Genomic DNA, 13,853 nt, shown 5'->3' with positions numbered 1-13,853 from the left:
GGGGTTACTATATATGTTTCTACTTTCTATTGAAACAACCATTAGATCATACATGTATAGATGTGGACATGCACAAATTGTACTAAACCACTGTGTCAGGCCATTTGTTTCACCAAACCACCTTTGGATCACACATTTATCATTGCACTCTTTGCCTTATTTACCTGAATCACTGCACTTACTCAACGATAGTATGACCTACATGTATCCTGGTTGATGTAGTACAGGTTTTGGGTTGACGGATACACATACATAATTACGTACACACACCGGCACAAAATCAAGCCAAAGTATTGGCCTAAGTTTGTCAAGCCAAAGTAATAAGTATACAATCTACCCATGCTGCTTTGACGCCTACGTAATGCAAGCTGCAAACTAACAACTGTTGAGAAACTATATACTAACTATTAGCCTATGCAAAATCTCAAGCTAACAACTATGACAACGGAGAGAGGAAAGTTGTTTGTGTTAACCTATTTAATCAAGCATAGTAGTAATTTTCTTCTTTGTTCATCATCTAGCAGATCTACGAAAGGAATACCAATAGAAAACAATCAAAAACATAGCACGCTCCTAGCCTACAACACAATTTTCCCAAAAGCAAAGTGAACAAGAAGTGACAGGGAAAAAGGACCGGTATCATATACAGTTGCAACTAGCAAACACAAAAAGAACTTGCATTCCACACCCATAAACTTGCAGAATGGAAAATTTATTCGATAGAACCAAAATGAACTTCCACAAAATACAAGATCAGAACAGTGTGTTCTACTTTCCCCTCTTTCCTCCAATTGCCTATGTTTTGCTATGTAATCCCATTAACCATGAAGCTCTACCATCCCAAAAACAATTTTAATTCAACTTCCAGAGAGAAAAAAAAAAAACAATTACCCTTTTGCCCAAACCCAATATCTAACCCCTAACTACAGAGAATGACCCTTGTAAGACCCAGAACAAGGCAAGAAACTGTGAAGAAAAACAGACAAACAAAGTCCCTGGCTGACCACTTCCGAACGGCTTTCGCTTCCACCCTCAAACTCTTAGCCCTTCTCAGCGCATCAACTTCCTTCAACAAATCAAACTCCACCCCTTTTCTCTTTAACTCCTCAACACACTTGGCCAACAGCTTCCCATCCTCTTTCTCCCTCTCCAACAGCTTCTCCAAGTGACCCTCCACGTCGGTCTTGTACCGGACGGCCCAGATCATCCCGAGAGAGAGGAGGAGGGAACAGAGAGAGGGTATCCAAGATCTGTGGCAGGATGAGGACTGCGGGCCCCTCGAGGAAGCGCTGAAGAGGAGGACTAACGCGGTGGAGTGGAAGAGGAAGAAGAAGGAGTACAGTTGGGTTAGTTCCTTACGGACGGAGTCGATTTGGGTCTCTTTGAGGGCTGTTCGATTGAGAATTAGTTCTTCTTCTTTGAGCCATTGCTTGAGAAGGAGCTTGTGGGTTGGGGTTTCTGCGATTTGGTGGAGTGGGTGTGCAGGCTTTGACTCCATTATCGATGTGTTGCTGGTCTGATCAGCCATTGAATATATGAGAGAGAGAGAGAGAGAGAGAAGAGGCGGGGGGTTACGGGGAGAGAATCTCGGCGAGACAGGGAGGGAGAGAGAGATGGGTGGAGCGCTTTCTATTGAAACGGTCGGGTGGATTTTGAAACCTACAACGGTCGAATTTGGGGAGAATTTTTTATGGGAGTTTCCAGTAGTACCCCTTGCCACAAAAAGCACATATTGCTTTTAAAAATCCTTGCTTGCACTGGTGGAACCCGCTTACTTCAGCGCGCGTGTCTTAGGAAAAATTATTCAATGCTGCTAGGGCACCGCGTGCCTCTTCTTAACTACACATTTCTGTGGGATCCGAGACTAAGGCTCCGTTTGTTTCGAGGTAAAATGTTTTACAATGTAAAATATTTTTCTTGTAAAATATTTTTTTTAGAAAACAAACTTCAAATTTTTATTTTCCGATGTTTGATTGGCACTTGAAAATATTTTCAGGAATCAACAAAATAGTGTAGAGATGAGGGGCTTAAACAGTGGAGAAATATGAGAATATTGAAATTGAATGTAGGTCAAGACTAACAATCGAGAAAATTGAACAGTGAGAATTACAGTAGAATAAACAGGTTCATTTTAAAAAATAACTTACAGAAGATTTAAAGATAATTCATTTTTATCTAATTAATGGAAAATATTTTGCATGTAAAATATTTACTTATTTATACATAACCAAACACCGAAAAATAGATAAAATATTTTACCAAAAAATATTTTATGCCCAAACAAATGGAGCATAAGTATAAAGATCTCACAACAACATGTGGCGGGAAGAAGTTTAAGACAGGCACCGCCACGTGGTACTCCAGGGGCACTGAATAATCTCTCGTGTTTTAGGGTGTGTTTAGGACAAACTTTTTAGAGTTTTTTTTTTCTTATTTCACAAATATAGACTTTGAATACAAAACAAGTTATTTGGGCAAACTTCTTTGCCTTTGTGTTAAAAATTACTCTTAACCGCATCGAATTACTTCTGACTGCAAAGAATTACTCTTAGCCACATCGAATTACTTCTGACCGCGAAGAATTACTCCTGTTGCGAAGAATTATTCTTGGCGCATCGAATTACTTCTGACTGCAAAAAATTACTCTTAGCCACATCGAATTACTTCTGACCGCGAAGAATTACTCCTGTTGCGAAGAATTATTCTTGGCGCATCGAATTACTTCTGACTGCAAAGAATTACTCTTAGCCACATCGAATTACTTCTGACCGCGAAGAATTACTCCTGTCGTGAAGAATTACTCTTGGCCGCATTGAATTACTTCTGCCCGCAAAGAATTACTCTTGGCCACATCGAATTACTAGCAAATGCCCGTGCCTGAAGGCACGGCTCGAACGATTAACAGCAAATAAATTCAACTTTGCGGAGAACAATTACCCAAGCATAGTTATTGACCTATTTAACTTGAATCAACAAATAAAGAACAAACAATTCAATCCCAAACTTTCGCATGCACAAACTCAAATCCTGTCACGACCCTGACCCGCCCCTTGAGGTCTTAATCATGACAAATGCCAGTGATTTCTCACTAAGGCCAAATCACAAATCAAATATCATCTAAGCAAGCGATGATCAAAAGGGGCTAAACATAACAGCGAAAGCAAAAGTTAACTTTTATTGATAACAAACCAAAGTCTTACATAGGTTTACAAACCAAAAGGATAAACCTCTCAGAGCTGTGCTTACCTACAAATTTACAAACTAAAGTAAACACTCTGCCACACTACGCGTCGCTTCCTGAAAGGTGTAAAAGAAAATACTTAAGTCAAAGCTCGTGTGAATGATTAATACTTAACTCACATGCCTTCCATGGACAATGCAAAATAATTTGATAATATTTCAAAACAAAGAACTCAAAACTATAAGCCAAATATAATGCACATTCCGCTATTCAAAATTCAAAGCTACCGGGCGTCCCCAGTAGTGGATAAGCCAGACGTCTACGCATTATCCCAAAACACATACCAACCTCAAACACCCTTGCTAGCCATTAAGCCGCCCCCTAGCAAGACCAGACCGGACGTTGGGAATGCCATTAAATAGATTCGCAAATATTTCACAAATAAGTCCACCTTTCATTGTTATCCATGGAGTACATAATTTATAAAACATGTTCAAATAAGCTCGATAAGGAAAACAAGTTCAAAACCATGTGTTTAAGTATTAAATCACTCACCTCGATCCACGTGACGACTCGAACTTCCTAGAACATTCAATCAAATGGAAACATGTTTAGACAATACTCAATGATTCTATTTATGCTCAATACAATGCCCTAAAAGTGTTTAAGTTCAATTCAATCCATTGTATCCCCACATGTCAAATTGGCAAAGTTAATCCTTTACATTAGACTATATCCAATTAAATAACGCTAATTCAAGGACGACACTTAAACCATTGAAAAGTATACTTCTTTTTCTTTGATCCATAGGTCATACATCAAAAACGGAGTTCGGATAACCTTACTATGGCTTTGCGATTATAGCTCAGCGTAGCAGTGAAACTGGTGCAAAGCAGAATTTGGGTCAGTTTTGTGTGCAAATCTGTTATCGCTCGGACATACCCATGATGCATGGGATGTATCGTTGGAAAGCTTTATATGTCTAGTTTTTAACAAAACAAACGGTGCATCATTTCGAGTCCCGAGCTAGAAGTTATGGCTATTTTACCAAAGTCCGCCGGTGCTGTCAGATTCTACGCGAAAATAAGTAAAATTGATTGAAAAATCATAACTCACTCATCTTAAACTCAAAAATAGTGAAACCAAAGCCAAAAGTTGCACCACGACAAGCCTACACTCAGTAAAAATCCCAGGTTCAGAAACAAAAGGAGATTAACCCAACAATCAAAAGAAAAACAGTTTCGCAACCATTTTCGCACCTATCAACCAACCCAGCTTTAGAAATTCACCAAAAATTGTATACTTAACCAAATTAATTGATTCCAACGCCAATCTCTTCTTAACTTAAATATGCACCTCCTGTAAAAGACCCAAAGCTACCCAAAATGTTCATCACGCCCAGAAAGCTAAAAGAAGACAGCCACGCACAGATTCGCGTATCCAGGAAACAGCCGATATTCAAAAATCCATAACTAATTGTGTGATTATCGGTTTTGCATGATCTTGGTACCGAAATCTTCGTATTGAAACGTACTTTAACAGTTATGAAGACACCAAAAATTGATTCCTAGCAAAAAGGCTCCAAAAAGACAGATCAGCAGAACCCACGAAATTTTCAGCATATACCAGATTTGTTCAAGACTCAAATAGATGATCAAACTTGATTCCAGTACATCTAACCAACACTTAAACATGTAAAGAAGGTAGGAGATCCCTACCTCGCGGGTTAGAAGCAAGCCCGAACATTGAGGAAACTTCGAAGTGCTCCGATCGTGAATTTTCTTGGATGGATAGAAAGCTCTCGTCGCAAAGAACAACTTTAGTACTTGGGATTTTTCAAAAATCCCACTCGTAGAAGATGAAATCGAAGAGAGAAGGTGAGAGAGGTGAGAGCCGAGAGAGAGAGATGCCGGACAAGAAAAAGGAAAAAAAGAAAGTGATTTCCTGCCCCTTTTTTTTTTTTTTGACCTATATGGCACAAATAACACTTACACCCTTTCAGTCCTATCGTGTTACGTCAACTCCCACGAATTACAAGTCATCTCACATTGACCCAACTCATATCTTCTGCATTATCCATATTTCAATAATCCAAACACATATTAAACATTTAAAATTTGAGAAAATAATTATGGGTCTCTACAAATCCACAAAACTTTGATTAAACAAAAAACATCATACAAACACCAATGAAAAAAAAATCATACATAACGCCAAAAATGCGTATTTTTTAGTAAATAGATAAAAAGAACACACACAAAAAGCTGGAATATAAAAAAGAGAATACTAAGAGTCTCCCTAGAAAAGTCTGTCCACAAACACAACTAATGTCAAATATAATATGGTCTTCCACAAACATAGCTCTCATTCCTATTATCAATGAAAAAAGAAGCCAAATTAGATTACCCGAAACAACTATTAATAGGTAAAAAAGTGAATCAAACTATCAAAACAGAAGATCAAGATGGGTTCAAAATCGGTGACCTTCATGGTCTCATTGTTGTCTCAATGAAGTTCTGAAGTACATGTGATGACTCTCCATCATAAAGCTGCAGTAAACTAACCCGTAAAAAGAAAATCCAATAGAGAAAATTTGAGTTGGTAAATAGTTCTCAAATGCGAGTGTTTTAAAGACAATACAAATACAGCCAAAGTGGGCAAAAAAATTAAATTGTTGATTCAAAATACCAAAAGTCATGTCAAAGATGGGTTCAAATTAGTTGGAAGGGTGCCGTAGTAACCTAACCTAAGGAAGAGCGGTTTGATATGGAAGAGCGGTTTGATATATGTCAAACTACATTATTATTTTCGCATATTTTTTTTCTAATATCTGTAGGAGAGAAACTTATTCACAATTATTCAGGGCTCCGTGCAATTGCAACTATCTATTTCGGCAATCAATTGTTGAGATGTCAACTGTCTATTTCAATCCAAACATTTCAAAACACTTTTCGATGTGCAAGATTGAACCTTCGTAAACTTATTAAAGAAGTTATACTATATCTATAGGCATGAACATAAAGTACACAGTATGGGATTTAGCACAACACATCCATTATAGCATGGCATGTATCAGATATGCATTATTAAACCCATTATATAGTACTTCGGTCGCACATTATTTATTCCGTTCACTTATAAGATTACTCTAGCTTAATGAGCTCTGCAAGGTTAAATTATTGATTGGTCCTTTAAATTCTTTTTTCCCCCATAACTTCACTAACTCTGCAAGGTTTTACGGCTGATTAATTTCAACATTTCGAGGATTTCGAGGACATTATTTGCAGTATTTGGAAAGCATGATTGAAAGATTTTTTGAAGGATAAAAACATCTAAAATAAGAAAAATGAGAGAGCGCAAGCATTTGTCTTTTTTATAGCAAAACATTATTATTTACATGTGCTTATTTGGTATGTCTTGTTATTTTTATTAACGAACCATAGCAAAATTAAGAGCTTCACTTTTTTCTGCAAGAGGTAAAGTTGTTCAACCAACAATATAAAAGTAAATCTTACCATGCAGTGACTAACGTCTGTCCATCCCGCAACAAATTAGTACCTCTGAACATGACCTTGCAGTACTTCTACGGGTCTCGATCATTTCCACTTGTTACTTCGCTCCAACAAACAAATCCTTAAGCTTTGCACCCTTGTGGTTTTTGGCTAGCTACAATCATTCCTACAACAATATTGAAAGGTTGTTTTTCTTTTTAATCGAATTTTTTTTTTTTCATTAACTCATAATATTGAAAGGTTGTTAATACTATAAACTTAGATATGTTAACATAAGGGGTAAATAGCATCATAGATATTCTCCCTTCATTTTCAATTCCCCTTCAAGTTCCACTATTAAAAAAAATTCTGTTTACTTTCATGGATTATTTTTTTATTTTTTTTGCTGCTATGGATGTCGATTTGGTTGATAATAGGAAAACTCAAAGAAAATAGACAAAGAGACTTATACATATATCTTCGTAGGTAAAATTTCCATGTTTTCTCCCCCGTCGTAAGTTTCTACAAAGGTAGGAGTATGGTATCAATATCATAAAATTTAACAAAGTATCAAATAACAAACTTGATATTGATCCTTCAGAAGAGGTATATAAATAGTTGGTGCTTTTCCTTTGCCGAGAAAACCAAAAAAAAAAACACATCCTGATTATACATCAAATGAGAAAGGAGAAGAAGAAAATGGGTGGTATCCTCAATTGTGTAAGAATTTCATAGTTATAAGTATTTTGGCTGGGGGTGTGTTACGTTTATTTTAGGAGAGCTTGTGAGTACATATGGTAGGAAACTCTCCTTTCGAAAATCATTAAACCAATTAATAATGGATAAGTGGGGATGCATTCCAAACAAAAAAATAATAATGAGAATTTCAAAATTTTGAGTTTGAGATGGACAATATTTGAATGTTACCAAATTGGGATGGCATTGATTCCAAACATTTTCCTTCAATTCATGGCAAATTTGAAAGTTTTCCAAATCTGGATTTATGGTCTAGATTTATGCAATTTTTCAACCTAGGACTCATTCAGCTGTAGAATTTATGTGATAAATTTAGACCGTTGGTTAAATATAAGATTCAAAAACCGTTGCTCCTTATTATTTGTTGTAGAATTTAGGTGATTTCGACAGAGAAGAAGGAATTTAAGTGAAATCAAGAATCTTCAGCCTTTAGGCCGTATGGAAGGGTGAAACTAACTAAGAAAGTATAGAAGAAGAAGGAATGTTTTTGCTTACAAATCAATAAAAGGTAGGTTGCCTTATATATGTTGGTGTATACATTTACATATAAAAAGGTATACCCAAAAAAGGTATATAAGGTAAGTTGCTTCATTCTCAGCCGAAGATTTCTTTTAGATAATCAATAATCAATCTCAGCCAAAGATTTGTACAATTTTAGGTTGCTGTATAAAAGGTATATTTCATTATTCGTTCTTTCCTTTCATCCTTCATTATTTCCAAATTTATTTTTAGACCTATTGCTCAAAATATGTACACATCCAAGGAACCAAATATAGGAAATTCAAAAATGTATACCAATCCTAGGGTCCAAAATATAGGAGGAAATTTAGGGATTTAAAAATTTAGGGTCATATTATATAGATTTCCAAATTTTCGGCGTCCTGAGAAGGTATTATAGAAGGTATAAGATGGTATGATTGCACTAATTGATCTTACTGATTAAAAAAAAAAACGTTTGATCTTATTTGTACTATAAATGTCAACATACTTTCCAAATATATTATTTCAATCCTCCTGTGATTTCGGGTAATTAAAAGAACCATAAATATTTGTACCATCCTTTCTATATATATCGTTAGCCCTTCTACCCATAGATCTCAGCCGTAGAAAAAATGTGTACCGATCGTAAGGTCAAAAATATAGGAGGAATTTTAGGGATTCAAAAACCTCCCTGTCATATTATATAGATTTTTGATCGTAAAGAATTACTCATGTCGTGAAGAATTACTCTTGGCCACTAATAATTGCTCTTGGTCACATCAAATTGCACTTGGCCGCAAAGAATTGCGAGACTAAATTAATTCTATGCAGTCAAGTGCAATTCGATACGGCTAAAAGCAATTCAATGTGGCCAAGAATAATTTATAGCGGCTAAGTGCAATTCGATGCGATAAGAGCAATTTGATGTGGGCAAGTGCAATTCGTAGCGGCCAAGAGTAATTTTGTGCGGCCATAAGTAATTCTTTGCGGTCAAGAGCAATTAAATGCGGTCAAGTGCAATTTGATGCGGCCATGTGCAATTCGTAGCGGCAAAGTGTAATTCGATGCGGTAAGAGCAATTTGATGCGGACAAGTGCAATTCGTAGCGGCCAAGAGTAATTTTGTGCGGCCATGAGTAATTCTTTGCGGTCTAGAGCAATTCGATATGACCATGTGCAATTCATAGCGGCTAAGTGCAATTCGATGCGCCTAAATGCAATTTGATGCTGCCAAAAGTAATTCGATGCTGCTAAGTGCAATTCAATGCGGCCAAAAGTAATTCTTAGCCAAGAGTAATTCATTGCAGCCACGAGTAATTCATAGAGGCCAAGAAGAATTCATCGTGGCCAAAAGTAATTTTTTGAGGCTAGAAGTAATCATTTGCGGCCAAAAGTAATTCTTTGTGAACTTCTAATCTCATCTATTGACTTCAATGGTTGAGATAAAGTGTCTTTTTTTGTGTCTCTGAAATGCTCCCATATATATCAAATATGGAAGTGCCAGGCCAAGGCAAGTTCTAAGGTTCTGTGATTTTTTAGATATCACAATCTAAGAAAGAAGTGTAACATTTAGAGCTAATAATATGCCACCTCCGTCCTAATTTAATTATTTTTTTGGAGTTTGTGCCACTTTTCAATTGATTATATCTTGTAATTTATAATGTTTTAGGTAATTTTGAAAATATTGTATTATAGAACAAATCGAAATCTATCAAATAAGATCCATATTGGATATAAAATTCATTACCAATTTAAAGATATAATAAATTTTTTTTATCTAACTAGAATAGAACTGTAATAAGTAAATTAGGATGGAGGGAGTAATATATAGAATCCCAAAACTAGTAAATTTTTTTTTGGGACCAAACGAAGTGTCACCGTTGTAGACATTTAAGCAATTAGTGTAAGATTTAAGCAGGTAGTAATTTTTTGGGAAAATGACGGTTCAGGATGTGTTTTGATAATTAATACCCGCCAAGAACATTTTCAACATTAACAAATTTTCTCATGTCTTTAACGGATGGGAAAATGACGGCCCAGGATGTGTTTTGATAATTAATACCCCCAAGGACATACTAAGAACAATTGTTAATGCTGAAAACATCCTTGACGTGTATTAATTATCAAAACATGTCATTGGCCGTCATTTTCCCTTAATGGATATGTTACCCAAAAATTGCAACCTAGAGGGGGGTGAATCGGGTTGCTTAATAATCTCTAACAAATATATCCAAGATAATATGAGCAAGCAAAAGAGAGAGAGAGTTAGAGAGATAGAACCCGATTATAGTGGTTCGGCCCGGATTTGTCCACTGTCCGGCCTAGTCCACTTCTCCTCAAGCAACTACTTGAAGGTTCCTTTAATCTTCAAAAAGATTACAAGCAGTAAGTCTTGCGGGTGCTTACAACGACCTTATCCCCTAGCTTTCCCGAAGAGCTAGTGCAACCGCAAGAGTTTTCTCCGAAAACCTCTCAAAAACAATAACACCCAAATTTCAACCCGAATTTGATCTTCTAAGCTTTCAAGTGTTTGACTCAAACACTCACTTAGAAATTACAAGTATGTGGAGAAATTTGAAGCTCTCAAATAACAATAACCTCACAAGGTAGATATGAAAGTGAAAGCTCTCAACTTATACAAAATTTCTCTCAAGATAGATATGAAAGTGTTGGCTTGATTTTTGGAGAACTTGCTTGGGGTGATATGAAAGTTGTAGCTTGAATTCCCACTCATCAATGAGTTCTTGAACCCCTTAATATAGCCTTTCAATCTCCTACTAGCCGTTTGTAAAGTGATGGAACTGTTGGAGATTTGAGCCGTTGGAACTAGCCGTTGGAGGCCATTTTACACTGGCCGGTTGATAGGGTGGTCGTCCGGGTGGTCGACCGGCCGGTCATACGGTAGGTCATCCGATGGTCTCCTGTTGTTACAGCTCTCTGTTCAGACAGCTAGCTTGTCAGCCGGTTCGTCAACCTGTGGCTCAAAATTTCATCTAAATAAATCCGTTAAAGTATGTATCGAGCTCATTAAGTCTTTGTAAGATTTGAACTTTGAATCTAAGAGACTTTATGCAATGTTCCAAGGCCTAAAATATTTAGTCCAAAAAAGACTTTTCGAAAGATTAGCATTTGCCGAAACATCATAATATCATTTTTTTCAACATTCATCAAAATAAATATATAAATGTAATACATATAATTTTTCTCAAATTATTATGCATACATTTTTCAACAGGATATTAATTATCAAAAACACATCATTGGCCGTCATTTTACCTAATTTTTTCCCGGTCGAATGGCCCATGGACTAGTGCTCAGCAAAGGCCCAAATGCCAAAATCCGCCGAGCCTAAGTTCTTTTTTTATTTTTTATTTTTATTTTGTTTTGTCAATCCTCCGAGCCTAAGTTATTACTCCGTATTAGTAAAACTAAAACTTTTCGCATAACAGGAACACAAACAGAATCACATACAACCATCATGCGAGTCCAATGATCACTTATATATATATATATATATATATATATATATATATATATATATATATATATATATATGGTACCAATTACGTACGCAGAGAACTTAGTATAAACATATCATCCAACTTCAACGTGTATAATATAATAACTGTCGAAGAATTCCCAAATCGCTCTCTATATATAAATAATTAAAAAGATGCACGATTAACTGTTTTTTTCCATAGTAGTATGCATTAATCGAAAAAGAGAGAACAAACTATATACTTTATATATAAGGTGAAACAAGGCTCGGAGCCTGACAAATTGTCTTCCAAAGCTTACGATGAGCATCACAAGTTGTCCTCCAGTGCTTATAGCGACCCAATGCTTCGAACAATTCCACTTTTGGATCATAAGAATATAGAGCTTCATCATCGTAGATTATCACAATCTTGCCACTTTTCAAATGAAACAGAGGACGGATCATTCCATAATTTCGCAATGATACAGGAAAATTGTCTCGGATCACAAATTCTTTTGTCCAAGACTCCTTCACACCATGTTCCTTCAACATCCATATATGAACTTTAACCTCATTCCAAACAAAAAAATCGTTAGTTAAAACCAGACATCCTCCTAATACGGACAAGTAGGAATTATAACGACTAATTTTGCAATCAGGATTTGGGAGTTGATGAAACTTTTCTTCCGACAAGTGAAAAGAAAGAATTGCACCACGTAACCAATCTTCTTCTTCTTCTTCTTTACAGAACCAATGAATAGCATTACCCACCACAATATCTGATGAGTGAAGAGGACAAAGAAAAGGTTTGTCAATTTCAGACCATTGGCACCCTTTTTTTCCCATAGCAATCACCTTGGCATGCAATTTGTACCGCCTGTTAGTTGCAGACTCGTATATACGTCTTCGAAATCCAACCACCTTATATTCACGAGTACTTGCATTGTCGCCAAACCCAAAAGTACTATCGACAAAAACTCTTTCCTTATCACCTGATTTGCGAAATCTTGGCACCCCAGGATCAGGCAAAAAATCATTTTCACCCGTCAAGGGATTGCACAAACAAGCACGATAACATAAAACTAGTGGATCACCATAACTGTTGAAAGTGTAAAACAATAGACATAGCAAACCATTGGTGGACAGTACTGGCCCGGGATGAAATTTGTTTTGCATCTCCGGCCGCTCAATTCTTCTTACCACTTCACCATTGTCGATGAGATATAATGGGTACTCATGGTAGCTAGCTAAGGGGTGAATTATGAAGCAATTAGGAGTTTCTTGGTAACGCTTATAGTTAGGAGCGAGAAGAGGATTGGCTGCTTGTGCGTAACAAGCTTTGGATACTAATTTGAAGGAGAGGAGAGAGGTGATGGGGAGTTGCTTAAGGATGTTGAGGGATATGTCCAGTGGGAGATCTTCCATTGAAGTCTGTTCTTGTTTTCTGTTTTTTCTTTTTCTCCTCCGCGAACGCCTGCTAGCTACAGAAACCCATCACGGTCGCGGACAAACGAAGGGACCTGTTCTGTAATTGTAGAAAAGATGAAAAAGAGCAAGAAGTAGAAAAACTGGGCACAAAAATCATTAAAGAGTTAAAAACCATTCATGTAGAAGAATACAAAAATAAAGAAAAATTAACCTAACGTTGAAAAAGAATAAGATTTCTGTTAAGGAGATGAATGCATATCATATGATATGTAGCTAGGGTTTGATGGTTGTTTGAGCTTTATTTGTTGAGCTTGTCCCACGTTTTTTATGCTTTTAGGCCTTTTGAGTGTTGGGTTGTGACCCATTTGTATTAACTGTTTTTATCTGAGTTTTTAGGCCTTTTATCTGAGTTTTTAGGCCTTTAGATGATGGGGCTTTACTCTCTTAGGTTGTAACTTTGGTTTGCTTCTTGCCAATCAAGGGAACGGATCTCGGATTGGACTTTTTGTTCTCTTCTTGTCCTATTAATCTTTGTAACAATTTTAAAGGTTAATAAAATTTCTTTTTCGCCATTCAAAAAAAATATATGAAAGTTAGGGCTCCATACCTTTTGTCGCCGAGAAGAAAAAAATAAAGCTTGAGAGATTAGGGGTTTCTTGGTACATAAAATATTGGAGTACTACGTTGTTTATGTAGCGTAGGACAGCAGGTCATTTAAGATTTTTTTTTTTTATATTTACTAAACCTAACCTATTTTATTCTTTTTTGAAAGGCAATCTATTTTATTCTTACCTTCACAGGAGACATGGAAAGGGGACGAGTGACAATAAGTGAAGTGCAATAATACCCTCCTCCCTTTTGCTGCTTTTTAAGTCATGGAATCTAACAAAGCCGTTCAAAAAAAAAAGTCATAGAATCTACCTATATTTTATCAGAAAAGGTGGGTACACTCTATATTTTTAGCTTTCTTTCTCGGAAATTTTTTTGAGGATTAAATACTATATAATAAAATCTAGTGGTGGCGAGTTAATATGATTTGG

General features: G+C 36.3%; 2 protein-coding genes and 1 long non-coding RNA gene across 4 annotated transcripts; all 3 read right to left on the bottom strand.

Annotated features, from left to right (window-relative positions):
* Positions 1–696: 696 nt before the first annotated feature.
* Positions 697–1,649, bottom strand: LOC131330225 (uncharacterized). The gene has a single exon (XM_058363727.1). The coding sequence runs from the start codon at positions 1,526–1,528 to the stop codon at positions 920–922; it is 609 nt and encodes a 202-aa protein (XP_058219710.1). The 5' UTR covers positions 1,529–1,649; the 3' UTR covers positions 697–919.
* A 1,508-nt stretch (positions 1,650–3,157) lies between these two features.
* Positions 3,158–5,136, bottom strand: LOC131329287 (uncharacterized). 2 transcript variants are annotated; one of them, XR_009200702.1, is made up of 3 exons: positions 4,900–5,136; positions 3,737–3,763; positions 3,158–3,297 (listed from the first exon to the last, which is right to left on the bottom strand). It is a non-coding gene; the product is annotated as an uncharacterized LOC131329287 (long non-coding RNA). The 2 variants fall into 2 exon arrangements; XR_009200701.1 differs by having other exon boundaries at positions 3,158–3,763.
* A 6,513-nt stretch (positions 5,137–11,649) lies between these two features.
* On the bottom strand, positions 11,650–12,810 carry LOC131328771 (F-box protein At3g07870-like). The gene has a single exon (XM_058361667.1). It carries the CDS (start codon positions 12,808–12,810, stop codon positions 11,650–11,652), a length of 1,161 nt encoding a protein of 386 aa, XP_058217650.1.
* Positions 12,811–13,853: the final 1,043 nt, after the last annotated feature.

Source organism: Rhododendron vialii, chromosome 6a (genome assembly GCF_030253575.1).
Source record: "Rhododendron vialii isolate Sample 1 chromosome 6a, ASM3025357v1".
Lineage (NCBI taxonomy): Eukaryota > Viridiplantae > Streptophyta > Magnoliopsida > Ericales > Ericaceae > Rhododendron > Rhododendron vialii.
This window is presented reverse-complemented; position numbering and strand designations above follow the sequence as displayed.

What these genes read in the sequence shown, in the direction of transcription:
- LOC131330225 (XM_058363727.1), bottom strand. Translation starts at nt 1,528, where the DNA reads ATGGCTGATCAGACCAGCAACACATCGATAATGGAGTCAAAGCCTGCA.
- LOC131328771 (XM_058361667.1), bottom strand. Translation starts at nt 12,810, where the DNA reads ATGGAAGATCTCCCACTGGACATATCCCTCAACATCCTTAAGCAACTC.